This window comes from Moschus berezovskii, chromosome 7 (assembly GCF_049115385.1).
Source record: "Moschus berezovskii isolate FMDL1 chromosome 7, NW_MosBer_1.0, whole genome shotgun sequence".
In the NCBI taxonomy this organism is placed as follows: domain Eukaryota; kingdom Metazoa; phylum Chordata; class Mammalia; order Artiodactyla; family Moschidae; genus Moschus; species Moschus berezovskii.
The window spans coordinates 48,745,916-48,763,453 of NC_142466.1; the positions used below are offsets into that span (position 1 = coordinate 48,745,916).

The 17,538-nt window shown below is 44.7% G+C and overlaps 1 protein-coding gene across 1 annotated transcript; it reads right to left on the bottom strand.

Annotated features, from left to right (window-relative positions):
- Positions 1-285: 285 nt before the first annotated feature.
- KCNV2 (potassium voltage-gated channel modifier subfamily V member 2) lies at positions 286-13,825 on the bottom strand. The gene is made up of 2 exons (XM_055427977.2): positions 12,413-13,825; positions 286-589 (listed from the first exon to the last, which is right to left on the bottom strand). Exons 1-2 carry the CDS (start codon positions 13,823-13,825, stop codon positions 308-310), a joined length of 1,695 nt encoding a protein of 564 aa, XP_055283952.1. The 3' UTR covers positions 286-307.
- Positions 13,826-17,538: the final 3,713 nt, after the last annotated feature.

Consider the following 17,538-nt stretch of genomic DNA (forward strand, 5'->3'; position numbering starts at 1 on the left):
GTATTTACTGAAAAGCCACAAGAAGCTACAAGAGAAATACAAGGAACTGTTGCTCCTCTTGAGGAGTTTTCATTATCAGTTTCATTGAGCAGGTCAGACTCTTACACGACATCACTAAAGAATAGCAGGAGGCCGTCTGAGTTTGGGCCAAAATGAACATTTCTAGAGGTAGAACTTTGTGAACTGAGTGCCTTTTGTGTGTGTCTGTTTCACAGGCCTTTCACTGTCGATCCTGTAATAAAAAAAAGGAAAGTGGAATGAAGCCTTGAAGTTCATGGCTTCAACCAGCCACACGTACTAAGAAATATTAATTATCTAGCCTTGGGGTGGCCTGTGAGTTGCTTCCAGCCAAGCACTCTGCTATCTTCTTTCTGGCTCTTTGCAAGAACTCCACATTTCCCCTCTCCCTCCGTATGGCCGTGTACTCGTAAGCCTTGAGCTTGCTGTAGTAATCAGAGAATTTGTTGTAGAGGATGGATATGGGCATCCCATTGAGGATGATTCCAAAAGCAATGCAGAGGAAGGCAAAAAGCCTGCCCAGGTGGGTCTCTGGGTACATGTCTCCATAGCCCACAGTGGAGATGCTCACCTGTGAGGGAAGGAAGCAGAATGGAATCGTTAGCATCGAGAGGGAGAAGTAGGAAAAGAGAGAACCAGGTAGGAAAGCGTTTTCCATCTCCCTGAAGGCACATGTGGGTCACACAACAGCTCCCCGTGGAGCCAGCTTTTGAAGGTACCAGGAATTTTGCCTGCAAGACTTGTGTCATGGAAAGAATACAAGCTTTGGAGCCAAAAGGCTTGGGTTTAAATTCTGACCATCACTTATAAATTTTCTTACATACAATACAGAGGAGGTAATACCTACTTTAAAGGGTTGTTGTGAAGGGCACAGAAGAGAATGTGCATGGAGTTCCCGGTGTAGAATAGGCTCAATGAATGTAGGTCTCCGCCTCCCTTCATCTGGGGCCAAATTTAGAACAGGGTCCCTGAGTTTGCCTACATGATACATGTACTAGAAAGAGCTTGGGCTTAGAACCAGTCAGACCTGGGTTCAAGTCCTCACTCTGATCCTTCCCAGCTGCGTGACCTTGGGCAAAACATTCAGAATTTCTAAGCCTTGGTCCTTGCATCTAAAACAGGAAGATAGAAGGTATGGTAGAGATAAACAACAGAATAGTACTCAACCATAGAAAGGAATGAAATTGAGTGATTTGTAGTGATGTGGATGAACCTAGAGCCTGTTATACAGACTGAAGTGAGTCAGAAAGGAAAACGAATATTGTATTATATGTTAACACACGCACGTGGAATCTGGAAAACGGTACAGCAGAAATAACGACAGACATAGGGAACAAACATGTGGACACCAAGGTGGGAGGGAGGAGGTGGGAGGGAGTGGGCTTGACATATATGCACTGCTGTGTATAAAGTGGAGAGCTAATGAGAGCCTGCTGAGCATCACAGGGAGCTCAGAGCTCTGTGGTGGCCTACAAGGGTGGGGTGGGAGGGGTGGAAGGGACGCTCAAAGGGAGGGAAGGTGTGTATACTTAGGGCTGATCCACGTGGTTATACAGCAGAAACCAACACAGCATTATAGAGTAATTATACTCCAATTGTGAACTCCGGGAGTTGGTGATGGACAGGGAGGCCTGGCGTGCTGTGATTCATGGGGTCGCGGAGAGTTGGACACGACTGAGCGACTGAACTGAACTGAACTGATACTCCAATTAAATAAGTTTAAAAATAAAACAGGAGGATAATAACTAACTCTCAGGGTTCTCATGAAGGCTACATAAAAAAATGATTGTATATGTATGGCTGAGTCCCTTCACTGTTCACCTGAAATTACCACAACATTGCTAATTGATGGCACCCCAACACGGGCTTCCCTGGTAGCTCAGGTGGTAAAGAATCAGCCTTCAGTGTGGGAGACCCAGGTTCCATCTCTGGTTCAGGAAGATCCCCTGGAGAAGGGCATAGCTACCCACTCCAGATTTCTTGCCTGGAGAATTCCATAGACAGAGGAGCCTGGTAGGCTACAGTCCATGGGGTTGCAAAGAGTTGGGCATGACTGAGTGACTAACACTTTACTTCATACCCTAATACAAAATAAAAAGTTTAAAGTTCAGGGAAAAAAGATTATAAAGTGCTTCATACTATCAGGCACACAAAAGACATTAAAATCAGCCGCCTCTGTTGTCCTCCTCTCATCCTTAAAATAGGGGCAACGTTCATACTTCTCACACAGCATGTTAAAAGCAGAGGCATGACTCTGCCAACAAAGGTCCGTCTAGTCAAGGCAATGGTGTTTCCAGAGGTCATGTATGACTGTGATAGTTGGACTGTGAAGAAAGCTGAGCGCCAAAGAATTGATGCTTTTGAACTGTGGTGTTGGAGAAGACTCTTGAGAGTCCCTTGGACTGCAAGGAGATCCAACCAGTCCATTCTAAAGGAGATCAATCCTGGGTGTTCATTGGAAGGACTGATGCTAAAGCTGAAACTCCAATACTATGGCCACCTGATGTGAAGAGCTGACTCATTTGAGAAGACCCTGATTCTGGGAAAGATTGAGGGAGAGAGGAGAAGGGGATGACAGAGGATGAGATGGCTGGATGGCATCACCGACTCAATGGACATGAATTTGGGTAAACTCCAGGAGTTGGTGATGGACAGGGAGGCCTGGCGTGCTGTGGTTCATGGGGTCACAAAGAGTCGGACACAACTGAGTGACTGAACTGAACTCATACTTCTCAGAGCTGTTGCTGCTGCTGCTAAGTCACTTCAGTCGTGTCCGACTCTGTGTGACCCCATAGACGGCAGCCCACCAGGTTCCCCCGTCCCTGGGATTCTCCAGGCAAGAACACTGGAGTGGGTTGCCATTTCCTTCTCCAATGTGTGAAAGTGAAAGGGGAAAGTGAAGTCGCTCAGTGGTGTCCGACCCTTAGCGACCCCACAGACTGCAGCCTACCAGGCTCCTCCGTCCATGGGATTTTCTAGGCAAGAGTACTGGAGTGGCTTGCCATTGCCTTCTCCGCTCAGAGCTGTTAGGTAGTTCGAATGAGATATTTTATCTTTAAGGTGATTTAATTGCCAATGTCTGGAGAAACACACTCATTATTTTTCGAAGGGACTTTTGTAAGACGTCACCGACCACAAATATGTTCACCCTGCATGAAATCCTTCCCATCACACTTGTCACTGCTTTAAATTCCACTAATTAGAGATTTATTTAGGTTAACAAGCTTCTGTTTAAAAATGCAGATACCCACGGGACTTGTTATCAGTCAATGTAGCCAGAGAAAGCCCAGGAAAATCTCTCGGGGCCTGTTTTTTGTGCCTCATATACTAAGACTCCTGTTAGTCCCCAGACTCTTGGCAGAATTACTAGAAGTCTTTTAGGCAGGGCTGTTGATTACAGTTGAAAAGACTGTGCATCGCACAACTCCAGGGGGCAATGTCGGCTTCATTAATTTGTGTTGTTGCACAATTTTCCAGCATACAGTTATAAATGTACAGATCTGACCATGCTGTGGGTCTGTACAGAGGCAGCCTCTAGTTTAGAAATGTAAACCTTTTGGTTTCGATGACGTAAGGGTCAGTTTGAACTTAAAGTGTGATTGATGAGTTAGAATGAAATGGACAAGTAGGCCAGCTGGGCAAATCTGGTGGCCCTGATAAGAACCAGAGCTTCCTGCAGCCCATCAAAGCGGGAGGTTGCAACTCCTTTGGGACAGGTGACACACCACCTCTCGCTACTCCATCTCCAGAGAGAGACCTGCAGAGGGTGTGTGTACTGAGGGGGAGGGGAGCGGCAGGGATGCTCCTCCCCCGGTGGGAAAATTCAAGCCTGCATCTGAGAGAGGCAGGAGGGTGTAGACTAGGTTAGGAAGCAGGTGTGGTGCTAGGCCACAGCTGTGGGATTGGGGTAAGTGGCCTGAATGCCCTCTACCTCAGTTTCCACTTTTGAAATGTGGAGAGAGAATCATAGTGTACCTCCCAGGGTTGTTATGGGAATTAAAGGAGTGGCTGCTGCTGCTAAGTCGCTTCAATCGTGTCTGACTCTGTGTGACCCCATGGACTGTAGCCCGCCACGCTCCTCTGTCCATGGCATTTTCCAGGCAAGAATACTGGAGTAGGTTGCCATGCGTTTCTCCAGGGGATCTTCCCCACTCAGGGACTGAACCCGCATCTCTTCATCTCCTGCACTGGCAGACGGGTTCTTTACCACTAGCGCCACCTGAAGGAGTGTCTGGCCCTGGTATATAAGGGATCATGTTAGTGCTCGTTAGTTAATGTTGTGCTCGTTAGTCCAACAGACCGGGGAAGAGACTCATGCTGAATGCTGTTGGGGGAGACTGGCTGGGACACCATGTCTCCAGGAGAGAATCTCCTTTTCCTACCTTCTGGACTAAAGGGTGATGAGAGACAGTGATAAAGTAAGATCATGGGCTAATCTTAAAAAAGAAAAGTTTGCATTGTGTGTGTATGTGTGTGTGTTTCTTGTCATTGGCCACACAGAAAGTAAAAGAACCTGAATAGTCAGGAAGTTTGGGATGGATATGTATACACTGCTATACTTAAAGTGGATAATCAGCAAGGACCTATAGTACAGCGCATGGTACTCTGCTCAATGTTACGTGGCAGCCTGGAGAAGAGGGGAGAATGGATACATGTATATGTATGGCTGAGTCCCTCTGGTGTGCCCCTTAACAACATTGTTAATCAGCTACAAGCCAATATAAAATAAAGAGTTTCAAAAAAACTGCATCAGCTCTCTACCCAGGTGTGTGAACAGCTTCCATATGCCACTAACCCCGTTACTCACACCTCTTTGTGAGTGTTTAGTCAGTCAACTTAGCTGGAGTCTGGATGAAAGGGTGAGTGACAGGAAGGGGTAGTTCGGATCAGGAAGCACCCATGAAAGGCCAAAGCAGAAACTTTGGTCTAAACCAGCCCCTCAAGGAGCCAGGACTGGGAGGGGTGGTGGTGGGTTGGAAACATGAGGATACACAGGAAGGAAAATAACCGAGACGAAGTGCCTAATTTAAGCCTTTGCTCAGTCCCCACAGTTGGCTTTGATTCTCTCCCAGCCCCAACTGCTTTCTTTTTTATTTTTCTTGGCTGAACTTTGAGCGAAAAGTCAGAAGCAAAGAGAATTGGCTGAAGAAAGATTCAATATTTGATGTGCATAATATGGTCTAAATATTTTTGTGTGTCTTGGAGCTCTATTTTTAGACAAGAGATCTCTTCTCCTAGGAGATTATATGACTGATTCTGAAGAGTTCGTTCAAAATGCAGAGCTAATTTATGCACTGCCTGTTTGGGGGATAATCTGACTTAACTGGTGATCTGGTTCCCGCTTCTTGGCTCCAGGATTCCTTGGCTTATGGAAACTTCTTCTCCACATTCCACAGGCCAAACCATTTCTCCCTGAGAGAGCATTAATAATGGAAGGTCCCAGAATGACTCCAGTGACCTCACAGAGTGAGTTCTCGCATTAGCAGGACTTGGGTTTGGACATGTGACCGAAATTTCCACCATCCATCTTAATATCCTGAAAAAATTGGCTGGCTCAGCCACTGTACCATTCTGTTGAAAACTTACATATTTTTCCTAGCTCTTGGGTTCCCAAAGCCAGAATGTAGCCTTTCCCTAGCAGCTCACCCACTGGTCAGCAGATCCTGACCCGCTAAATGTTACAAGGAGGACAAGCATCCAATTTGTCTCTAAAACTTTAGAATAATTATACTTGAATTTCTCCTTCAGCAAGGAATGTTTCGTTCCTCCATAGTGACCTCATCATAAATTACATCTTGTGCTCAGTCGCTCAGTTGTGGCTGACTCTTTGTGACCCCATGGACTACAACCCACCAGGCTCCTCCGTCTATGGAATTTTCCAGGCAAGATTACTGAAGTGGGTTGCCGTTTCCTACTCCAAGATTATGTCTTAGCACCTAGTAATCCCTACATCCAGGAAAAATGATTTCAAGGAACAAAACTGATTTCCCAAATAATTGATTCCTCTTCTTAATTCCCAAAGAATTTGAGGTAGTAAAGACTAACATTTTCTGTCTCAGATTATTGCATACTTCATGTTGTCCTTTAACGAATTTAGCTTCAAAGACTATATTTAGCCTACCCATGCAGCTGTGGCTACTACAAATATTTTAGGAATTCCTTCTTGGGATTATAATCTATACAGAGAATTCAGTGGTATGACCTTGAAACAAGTGTTCTTATCCACCTTGAGGATTAACCTTAAGGCTGGTCTTAAACCCAAGGGTCTTGACTATTTAAAAACATTAAATCCAGCTTCATAAAGGGAAAGACTTAACCCCACTATGAAGAAGCGGGCATGTCGCAGATGTTGTGACACGTGCTCAGTGGAACAATTCCTCAGTGGAATTCAAAAAATGTTTTGATCAGTGGAAGCCCTGTTAGAATGAGGTCATGGGTAATCTCCTTGACCAGTCTCATGTGTGTCTGCAAGTTCCGAGATGCACATGAATTGTACCATAAGGGGGAGGCTGTCCAGAAGCTAAGGCCAGTTTGAACTCTGTCCCTAGAAAGGCGCACAAGAATGATGATGCCTTCACATTCTCAGCTTACTTGGCACTTCTCCCTGTCCTCTACGATTCTATCATGTCCCACTCAAGTTATATTGGCCAACAGGGAGAGCTTACAGAGCTAAAAGGGGACCACCTCAAAATCAGGAGTCCACCAGACCAAAAATCACAGAAGTGCCTAAGAGCCTTTGCCCAGTTGATGGCTCCTGTGCTGTTTCTGAAGGAGCCAGGAGAACTTCAATGCCTTCTGTGCCAAACCTTTACTCCTTATTTCTCGGCCCCAAGCCCCATTCCCTTCTGTGCACTTTTCCGTAATTCAGCAACTGGAAGGATGCAAACCACATCTTCCAGGTTCCCTTGCCTGCTGTCTTGTGGTGAGGTTCTGCCAATGGGAGACCAGAAGACGGGATGAGGAAGTGAGGGTCTCTCTCGCTGCATCCGGCTTCTGTCATCATCCCTCGGCAATGACAGCGAGCCACAGCTCAGGCCTCTCTCAGCACACCCTGCACCAGCCTCATGGTGCCATCTTGGGTGTCCTGCCAGCAGCCACAGCGGCTCCTTCTCTGTACTCCTAGGTTCCAGAAACTCTACCTTCTCCTATTTGCCCCCCTAATTCTGGGGCCAACATTGTTTCCTATACTTACCAGTCTTCAGGTTTTCTCACTTTCCCCTTTTTGCTCTTCCAGCCTATATATCAAATGCCCTCTGTTTAAAATACCCTGGTTTTGTTGTCTGTTTCCCTGATTCACCTTTCAAGCAAGCAAGTGACAAGAATAAAATGAATCTCAGTGATCCTGTCAGAGCCACCTATTTGCAAGGAACCGATAACACACTTGAGGAAAACAGAAACAAGAACAAAGTCTGTGGGCCACGATTATGTGACATCTCAGCCAGAGAGAAATTTTCTTTTTTAAGAGTTTTTGTTAGTTTTTAAAGACATGAGTTTATGATATAATTTCCTATTTGGTTTCTACAGCTTTAACTTGCTCTGCCAAGCTCAAAAGGAAACGGTCTGTTCAACCGTCCCGTTGTTCCTTTTCTCCTCAAGAACACAGCCGCAACGAAGGCCGATGCTTACAGCGTGATCATAGAGCTAACTGTGCTTGTTAAGCTGTGCCATGCATTTCCCACACCCGGGCAACCCAGGGAGCCTCAACATGGCTGGAGCTCCTCTGGGCCTGGGCCTGTTTATCTGCATGCTCAGAAGCTCTCCCAGGATTGAACAGCTGACCCTCTTGTGCATCTTATAGTCTCTCTCTTTTCCCCAGGAGAGAAGGAATCACTTCTGTTTTTATTTTCCCCCAAATGAATCTGGAAGCAGAGATTATTGTTTCCATGTGATAAAGACTATCAACTAGTCAGATATGGTAGCTTCTATTTACTGTGGATAGCTTACGGGCTAGTACTTTACATATGTTTCCTATTACATTATGATTACAAATAACCTACATTTGACAGATAACAGGGTCTGTCTTCTAATGCATGAGCATCTCCAGACATGAGTGTCCATGAGGGATTTGTTCTGCAGCTGTAGGAGAATTCACAGTAATGAAAATTGCCATGCTTCTCTTAAAAACCCTGAGTTGAATTACTGAGGAAGGTTGCAGGATCCTTGGCACAGAGACAGAGATTATTAAAAACAAGCCAGATGCTGGGTTGTCTGAGAGCACTAAAAACACATGGAAGGAGGGATTAGAGAACCCGTTCCCAAAGTGGGTGACTACACCGCAAAGACTACAGCACTGCAGTGGGGCAAGAAAATATCAGTGCTATTTTTCTTTACCTCATCTTTACATTTTCAATGTGGGAGTGTATGTTTTCTGAACTATATAATATATTTGAGAAGTAATATCTTAATGCAGTAGGTTGATTATATTACAAGACTCTATTCTTTATGTCTTCCTGTATCCAGGTTCTTTGCCATACAACTTTGTGGTGCTTTCCTAGTAAGTGGGCTAATTTGCTCTGCCCTTTGACTCTGAGTTTGGCCTTGTGACTGACTTTGGCCAATGCGTTGCGCATGTGACAAAAACAAAAGCTTATCAGAGTTTGCATGATTGGGCTTGCACACTCTCTCTCTTGCCCTTTGCCACAGCCATGGATACATGCCGCCTGGATGAGGGAAGACCTAGTCACCCTCTTCATCCCAGATGTAAGCCAGCTGACCATCAGGCTGGGACATGAGTGGCTGACACCAGTCCAAATGACAAGAGTCTTGTGGTTGAAACCAGCCTGAGTTGCTGACTTGCAAACTCATGAGCCAAAAAGATGCTTGAAATTTTAAGTCACAGAATTTTGGGGTGGTTTGTAATGCATCATTATTACAGCAATAAATAGCTTATAACTTACAAATAACTACACATTTATCGTGGGTGTGTGCTCAAATTTTTTTAAATTATGAGATGTATGATCTTATAATCATACATTAGGATTCTACTTCTCAGAGTCTCATGTCTGCTCAGTCATGCCTATTTAGATGAGCTTCTTCTCACCATTCAAGCTCTTTTTTTTAAAGAAAATATATGTTCACACTGTTATATTTATGTATTTATTTTTGGCTGCACTGGATCTTTGTTGCTGCGTGAGAGCTTTCTCTAGTTGTGGAGAGCAGGGGCTACTTTCTAGCTGCAGTGCGTGGGCTTCTCACTGCAGTGACTTCTCTTGTGGGAGAGCACAGGCTCTAGGCTCATGGGCTTCAATAGTTGCAGCACTGAGGCTCAGTCACTGCACCTTGCTGCTTCTAGGGCCCGTGGACTCAGTAGTCACGGCTTGCTCACCACTCAAGTTTTAATAAATGTCATCTTTTCCAGGAAGGCTTCTCTGACTATTCCACTATTATATCAAAGGTAGATTCTACCACCCAGATCACTCTCTATCCTATAAAAACACACTAACATCTGAAATGATTTATTATCTCTCTCCATTAGGATGCAAACTCCATGAGGGAAAGAATTTCACTTCCCACCCCCTCCCTCCCCACCAGTCACAGTATCCCTAGAGTTTAGAATACTCCTTGGCACACTCCAAAAAAAATCTTGCTCAGTGAATGAAAATGGATTTTTGAGGGTTACATGAAGATTTGGTCCTAATCATATGCATCTTTTTACTTTGTATCTTCTTTTCTCTTTGCTTTATTGCAAATAAGGGCCCTTAGTATACAATATGCAATGTCATCAGAAATATATAGATGAATTGGGTTAATAATATATTGGTCCTGAGGAATCTTCAAAGGGAGTTGTTCCCATTGTTTTCATAGGTTAGTTCAGAAACAAAAACAGGCAATCAGTCTTTTGTCTAATTCATAATGATTTTCACTAGCATAACTAATTCTTAGAGAACAAAATGGATGAATGCCATTGGTAAAGGTTAAGGTTGGTTAATGGTAGGTTGACATGTGCAAATTCTGGCCTATGAAAACCATGCCTTATAGAGATAACAAAAGAAAAATCACACTGGTAAAAGTAATAATTGGTAAACTTTCTTATAGATAGAAACTGAATGACAATTCAATATTTATTGTCAAATCTATAGAAAATACCAACTTTGAAATGATTTTAGTTAATATAAAAAGGGGGATAAGTTGAAAAATTTTAAGTATTATACATCAAACAGATCAAGACATTAATGGAGATTATTAGGCATTCACTTCAGGAAATTTTTTAAAGAGAAAAACTCATTATTAGCAACAGACTTCTCATCATAAATTTTATATTAATATACAAAAGGTAAAAAAAAAACTTTTGTGCATTAAAAATACAATATCAAAGAGTCCATTAAGTCCAGCTTACATATACTAGCCTTCTAAGGTATTTGGCTGAATGAAAACTTGACTTTCTACAACTTGGTTTTATGTCATCAGCCTGTGGATTTATTCTTTTCCCTCCTTGCTTTACTCATCTCTAACGTCAATGTTGTTTGCCAATGCATGTGTTTGGCCAATGCATTGGCCAAAATTTATAAACAATTTTTTATAAATAAAAAATTAAATTTATTTATCCAATAAATTGGATAAATCCATTATTTACCCAATAATGGATAAATCACACTCCATTAGTTCCATTTGTACACATGATTATCTACTATGGGGATGACGTTTCATCATTTGGGATATGATCAGAGGAGCAGCATTTGGCTCAAATGCTTATTTGGAAGAGTCAAACATCATTCTGTCACCAAGGAAAGCTCACAAATCCTGTTGTACACGTGAGTACTCTGCTTTCCAGGGAAGTGAGACTCATTGAATTATAGAGCTCTACACCCTTTCCTCTTGGAGATGAGAAAACTGAGGCCAGGGAGAAAGGGGGCGAGGTTTCACAGTTAATGAAAGGGTCACACATTATGTAGCGTCACAGTTAATTATTAGCAGATCTGTGACTGGAACCTAAACCTCAATTTTCCATCCTACTATGCTACACTATTAGTAGGAGCCCTGAGCAGGTTCACATCAGAACTTTACACCAGACTGTGGGTTATAACATATCCAATATTAATGTCAAAAGTACCTATTTTCTAACACAGCAAAAACTAGTTATATTTGTTTAATGTCTTTAAAGGCATTACAGACAAGCTAATTAAAATATAAGGAAAGCACACACCTAGTTCTTTCCTATGTGTGCATGTGGCATGTGTTTGTATGCTAAATCGCTTCCCACTCTTTGTGACCCTGTGGACTATAGCCCACCAGGCTCCTCTGTCCATTGAATTCTCCAGGCAAGAATACCGGAGTGTGTTGCCATGCTCATCTCTAGGAGATCTTCCTGACCCAGGGATGAAACCTGCATCTCCTACAGCTCCTACATTATAGGTGTATTATTTACCACTGAGCCACCAAGAAAGCCCCTTCCTAAGCACATATGTCAATTTATTCATTGACTTAAGACCCAGTCAACAATTCCAGGAATTCAGGGATTTTTCCAAGGATTTAGTCTAGCACATGAGAAACAGATATTTGAGTAAATGGCATAAATTATTATAAAAGGCAAACACCAAAGAAAATAATGACAAAAATAACTCACACACTAACTTCAAATTAAGCAAGGAATGCAGAAAAACTCAAGCTTGAGAAGGGCAGTGCTGGGGAGTGGAAAGAGCATGGGTTTTGCAGTTGGGCGGGCTTGCGTTTCAGTCCTTACTTTGCTACATTTATCTGTGTGTCTACACTCAATTTCTCTGCACCTCAATTCCTCTAACTGAAAATGGGGCAATAATGCCAGGTCCAGACAGAGAAAGTTTCAGTGTTCGTTGCTCAGATTTAGCTAGAACCAGTGAAATTTCAGGGAGGGTTGACACTCTTTAGCCAAGTCTTGTTTCCTCCCCTGCAGACATCAACAGTTTCCTTCAACACTTGAAGGAGATTTTTCCACTTAAAAAATAGTGATCCTAGCCACTTCACATGGTTGTGATGCTGAAATAAGTTAAGCATTATAAACCACTCAGGACAACAGGTGTTCAATAAGTGTCAGATAACATGAGTGATGATGATGAAGCTCCTCAGGCTTCATCAGTGAACGATAACTGTTCCTTAAAATCAGCCTCTCAGGGGTATTAAAACTAAGTCTAGCTTTGGCGATTCCTAGGACCATGTCAGGACCACGTCAAGCTTCTTGGACTTCATCTTTCTTACTGGATTATGTCTTTCGAACTTTTTAACACCCAACCTATTTTGCTGCTGTTGTTTTATATTTTCTGATTGAGGACAGTGAGAACGAGAAAGCAATGACCATTAAACAAGTTAGGGGAAAGCTGATGGAACAAAGCAAGGAGGGCGGCATCACCCAGGGAGAGCAGCAGCTTCTTCTGCCAAGCTGGGGAAGCGGGAGGGAAAGCTCACGGGCCGTGGTACTCACCGCGGCCCACCACCAGGCGTGCGGGATGCTGGTGAAGTTAGTGCCCTGCACGTCGTGCTCCACGGAATAGACGGCGGCGGCGAAGGTGAGGATGCCCATGGTGATGAAGAGCATCAGGCAGCCCACCTGCTGGTAGCACTGGCGCAGCGTGAAGCCAAAGGCGCGCAGACCTGTGGAGTGGCGCGCCAGCTTGAGGATGCGGAAGATGCGGAGGAGGCGCATGACGCGCAGTACCTGGCCCACCTTGCCCACGCGACCCATCGTCTCAAGGTCGTGCTCCCTTGGCGAGCCCTTGCCGTGCAGCTGGTCCTCGCTGGTGAAGCACTCGAGCAGCAGCTGCAGGTAGAGCGGCAGGATGGCCACCAGGTCCACCAGGTTGAGGGCGCTGCGCGCAAAGCGCCGCAGGTCGGGCGTGGAGGCCAGGCGCAGCAGGAACTCGAGCGTGAAGAAGGCCATGCACAGCGTCTCCACGTGCTCCAGAAAGGGCCGCGGGTTGCCCCCGCCCTCGCCGCGCTCCGGCTGCTGCTGCATCTCTTCCACCGTGTTGAGTGCCAGCGCCACGACGGAGATGAGCACGAAGAGGCTGGAGGCCACCCCAATGGCCTTGGCGGCCACCGATGAGAAGGGCTTCTCCATGAGGTTCCAGAGGCGGCGCCGCTGTGCCCCGTAGAAGCGCATGTCCTGGAAGAGCTCCTCCGCCTCCTCTGCCTGCGCCTGGGCGCGCAGCTCGCGCTGGATCTTGAGTTGCTCACTCAGGTCGTCGCGCCGCTCCTCGAAGCAGATGCGGCAGCAGCGCGGCGTGTACTTGAGACGCACGCCCCAGTAGCCCAGCTCCTCCAGGAAGCTGCGCGGGCACAGCTCGTCGCGCACCAGCAGGACCCCGGACGAGTAGAAGTTGTAGATGAGCTGGAATACCTCAGGGTCGCGGTCGAAGAAGTATTCGTCCGTTTGCACCTCGTAATCGTCGCACAATCCCAGCTGGCGGCTGCGGCTGGTGGACGTGGCCAGGCGGCCCAGGCGCGTCTTGGGGTAGCAGGCCAGCTCCGTGTAGTCCAGGTGGTAGCTGTGGCCGCCCACGTTCACGTTCAGCGTGGTGGACGCGAGTGGAGTGTCGGCGCCGCCTTCTGCTCGCTCCCTGGTGGTGGCCTCCCCTGGCTGTCGCTCCTCCTCCTCGGCCGGCTCGTCCTTCCACAGCTCCTCCTCCTCTTCTGCATCCTCATCCTCCTCGATGTAGTAGTTATAGTTGCCCTCGGTCCACGGTGGGATGCTGGCCTGGGAACCCGAGCGGCCCCCCACGGAGCAGATGCTCCTGCGGTGGCATTGGCTACCCGCCTCCTGGGTCGCGTCTTCACCCTCTGTAGTATTCCAGGACCTGTAGCCCCAGGACCGTCTCCTCTCCGTCTGTTTCAGCATAGCTGGAGGAATGGGAGCCCTGGCTTTGCCCTCCTGGCCGTGGTCGGGTCCCTAGCCTGCTCACTGCCCCTAGGAGTTGGTCACGTGCCCTCTACTGTCTCAGAGAGACAGGCCTGGACCAGCAGACCTGGAGTCCCCAGCATTGCCTTGAGAACTGGCCTTCCTCAGGCTCTGGACAGCCCAGACCAGCCTGTCTGTTCTGATATGCCCACAGCTGTTCACTGCTCTAATCTTGCTGGTAGGGAAGAAGCAAGTGTTAGGAGGGATTTAGAGACTCTTAGTTTCCACCCCCGCTCCCTCCTCTCTGTGACGCAGGGGATGATTATGTGGCCTTAAATCTGTAGATAATCAGAAGGTGGCAGAGATGATTGCTAATAAAAGTGTCTGCCAGCCCTGCCCTTAGGAAGCAAGCAGTCTCGGTGTGCTGAGATGGCGTCAACTGAATTTGCTATAGAATGTAGACGCCTGTGTCTTGACATGTAACTGTTGAAGTTGCAGCCTCTGTCCTAGGTAAACCCACCATGAACAGGGACAGAAATGACAACACGATGCTTAAAAAGTGGACTTCCTGACAAGTTACTTTTCTTCTCAGCATTTACCTTTTGTTTAGATCATCAGTTCAGTTCAGTTGCTCAGTCGTTTCTGACTCTTCGCGACCCCATGAACCGCAGCACACCAGGCCTCCCTGTCCATCACCAACTCCCGGAGTTCAGTCAAACTCATGTCCATTGAGTCGGTGATGCCATCCAACCATCTCATCCTCTGTTGTCCCCTTCTCCTCCTGCCCTCAATCTTTCCCAGCATCAGGGTCTTTTCAGATGAGTCAGCTGTTTGAGTCAGGTGGCCAAAGTATTGGAGTTTCAGCTTCAACATCAGTCCTTCCGATGAACACCCAGGACTGATCTCCTTTAGGCTGGACTGGTTGGATCTCCTTGCATTCCAAGGGACTCTCAAGAGTCTTCTCCAACACCACAGTTCAAAAGCATCAGTTCTTCAGTGCTCAGCTTTCCTTATAGTCCAACTCTCATGACATCCATACATGACCACTGGAAAAACCATAGTTTTGACTTGACAGATCTTTGTTGACAAAGTAATGTCTCTGCTTTTTAATATGCTATCTAGGTTGGTCATAACTTTCCTTCCAAGGAGTAAGCGTCTTTTAATTTTGTGGCTGCAGTCACCATCTGCAGTGATTTTTGAGCCCAGAAAAATAAAGTCAGCCACTGTTTCCATTGTTTCCCCATCTATTTGCCATGAAGTGATGGGACCAGATGCCATGATCTTAGTTTTCTGAATGTTGAGCTTTAAGCCAACTTTTTCACTCTCCTCTTTCACTTTCATCAAGAGGCTGTTTTATGGAAGATCTCAAATGATCTCCTTCCCATCCAGTAACATCACACTTTTTTCCCCCAAACATATTCCTCCTGGCAGCACTGCTCTAAAGTCTAGTCTGATCTTTGAGTCTGTCTCAGTTTTTCTCTCTCTCTTTGTGTCTCTCTGTTCTTTTTTTCTGTCTCTCCCTCCCTTCTTTTGAAGAATAAGGACATGTTGCAAGGTAGAATGTTCTTAAAGTCTTGCAACCCTGCTCAGCTGCTGTATCAAGTAACCAGACTTCCTTCCATGAAAAAGTCTTCATCACTCTTCAAGACATCACTTAAAAAAAAATTATCCTGTTGTGTGTAAGACACTGTGCTAGATGCTGGAGAGAGAAACTTGATAGAGATAGAGTTGCAGCCCTCAAATTGTTCTTGGTTTTGTAGGTGATACAGATACATATACAAGCATAACAAATAAGTGAGTGAAAAATACAGGGGTAGCAGAGAAGAGGAAGGGATTAGTTTCAAGCAGGAATTTGTTGCTGAATTCAATTTATTAATATTTTGAATAGCTAATATATGTTCATGGCAAAATATTCGAAAGGTACACAGATGCTTTTTAGTAGAAAATTTCTTTCTTCCCACCCAACTCAAACTTCTAGCTATTATTGAGTGTACCTCTGAGGTTTTGATTACCCTTCCAGAAATATTCTAAATATATACAAGCAATAAACCTGTCTCCATCTATATCATCTGAATAGCTCTTTATTATTAACACAAATTAGTAGGCGATTCACTTTGCTTCCCTTGTGGCTCAGCTGGTAAAGAATCTGCCTGCAATGCGGGAGACCTGGGTTGGAAAGATCCCCTGGAGAACGGGAAGTCTACCCACTCCAGTATTCTGGCCTGGAGAATTCCATGAACTGTATAGTCCATGGGGTCGCAAAGAGTCAGACACGACTGAGCAATTTCCACTTTCACTTTGCTATTTTCCAATTAACCATATATCTTAGAGGTGTTTTCATATCTGAACATAATTATCTGCCTCATCCTGAAGGTAGCCACTTAGTAGTTTGATAGTAACAGATTTAAGATTGTTTTCTATCTTGGTTCTTATAAACAGTGATGCAGCTAATAACCTGGTACCCACACTATTTTGCATGTGTTAGGATGTATGAAAGATAAATTGTTAGAGGTGGAGCTGTTACCCCAAAGATCATTTATTTGTAATTTTGATTGATGGTGTCAGATTTTCTTCATGAAAGCTTTACTGATTGACAGCTCATCAATGTATGAAAGTATGTATCACACTCCTTGCACTCTGTCATTTCATAGATGAAAGATGATGCATGAGTTAATTTTACTTTATATTTCTCTTATTATGAATGCAACTGAGCATCTTTCATGTGATTAAGAGCTGCTGTACTTCTTTCTCTATTTTTCACTGAGTTGTTGGTATTTTCTTACTGATTCATTGGAGAGCTTTCTATATTATGAAAATAGACCCATTGCTTGGGATATGAATTATAAATACTTTCCCTGTTATCCTTTGGTGACATTCTTCTCCATGTAAGATATTTATTTTATGACTTCTGGGTGTTAAGTCATATTAAAATGTCTTTGCCTCTCTGACATTCTTAAAAAATTTACTTTTACAGTTTCATTTTTCATGCAGGGATTTGATCCATCAGGAATTAATTTTGATGTTGACAGTGAGGTAGAGACCCAGTTTTATTTTCTGGGATTTTATCTGGATGTTCAAATGCATTAATTGAATAATCTTATCTTTTCCTTGTGGATTTGTTGTGTTATCTTTATCATGTAGTTCAGTTCTAACTGTGCCTCAGAGGTGTTGGGACAGGTAACAGTTGCTACAAGGTCTGCACTCGATAGATTGACATCAGCAGATGGTGTTTAGCTTCCAACAGGGCTTAGACTTACAAGCTTCCAATAAAGCCTCAGAGGTCAGGCCTGGTCTCTTGAGTTGCTTAGTGAATTTCCAGGGTTCTCTAGTCAGCATACAATATTGATGCTTTTTCTCCAGACACACACTTGTCCATTTTCCAGCACCATCTCTTCTTTAGGTTGTACCATTACAAGAATTTCCATGTGGTGCTAAAAGTCATCTTTTTCCTTCAGAATGAATTATGCCATTATAAAAAGTGGCAACATCATTGTTTTTATATTCTATTTTCTCTATTGCAATCATGTGCTACTTTTTACCTAAAACTTGAACACTCTCATGACATTTTGCATTTAAAAGTTATAGAATTAGTAGTTTGTAAGGCGTCTCAGAGTCAAGCCACAAACACCACAACCATGTGGTAGATTGAGGAGTGTTGCCTTAATGGACCACACTTGGGTGACCAGTACTCTCACGTGTGTGTATTGGTGTGA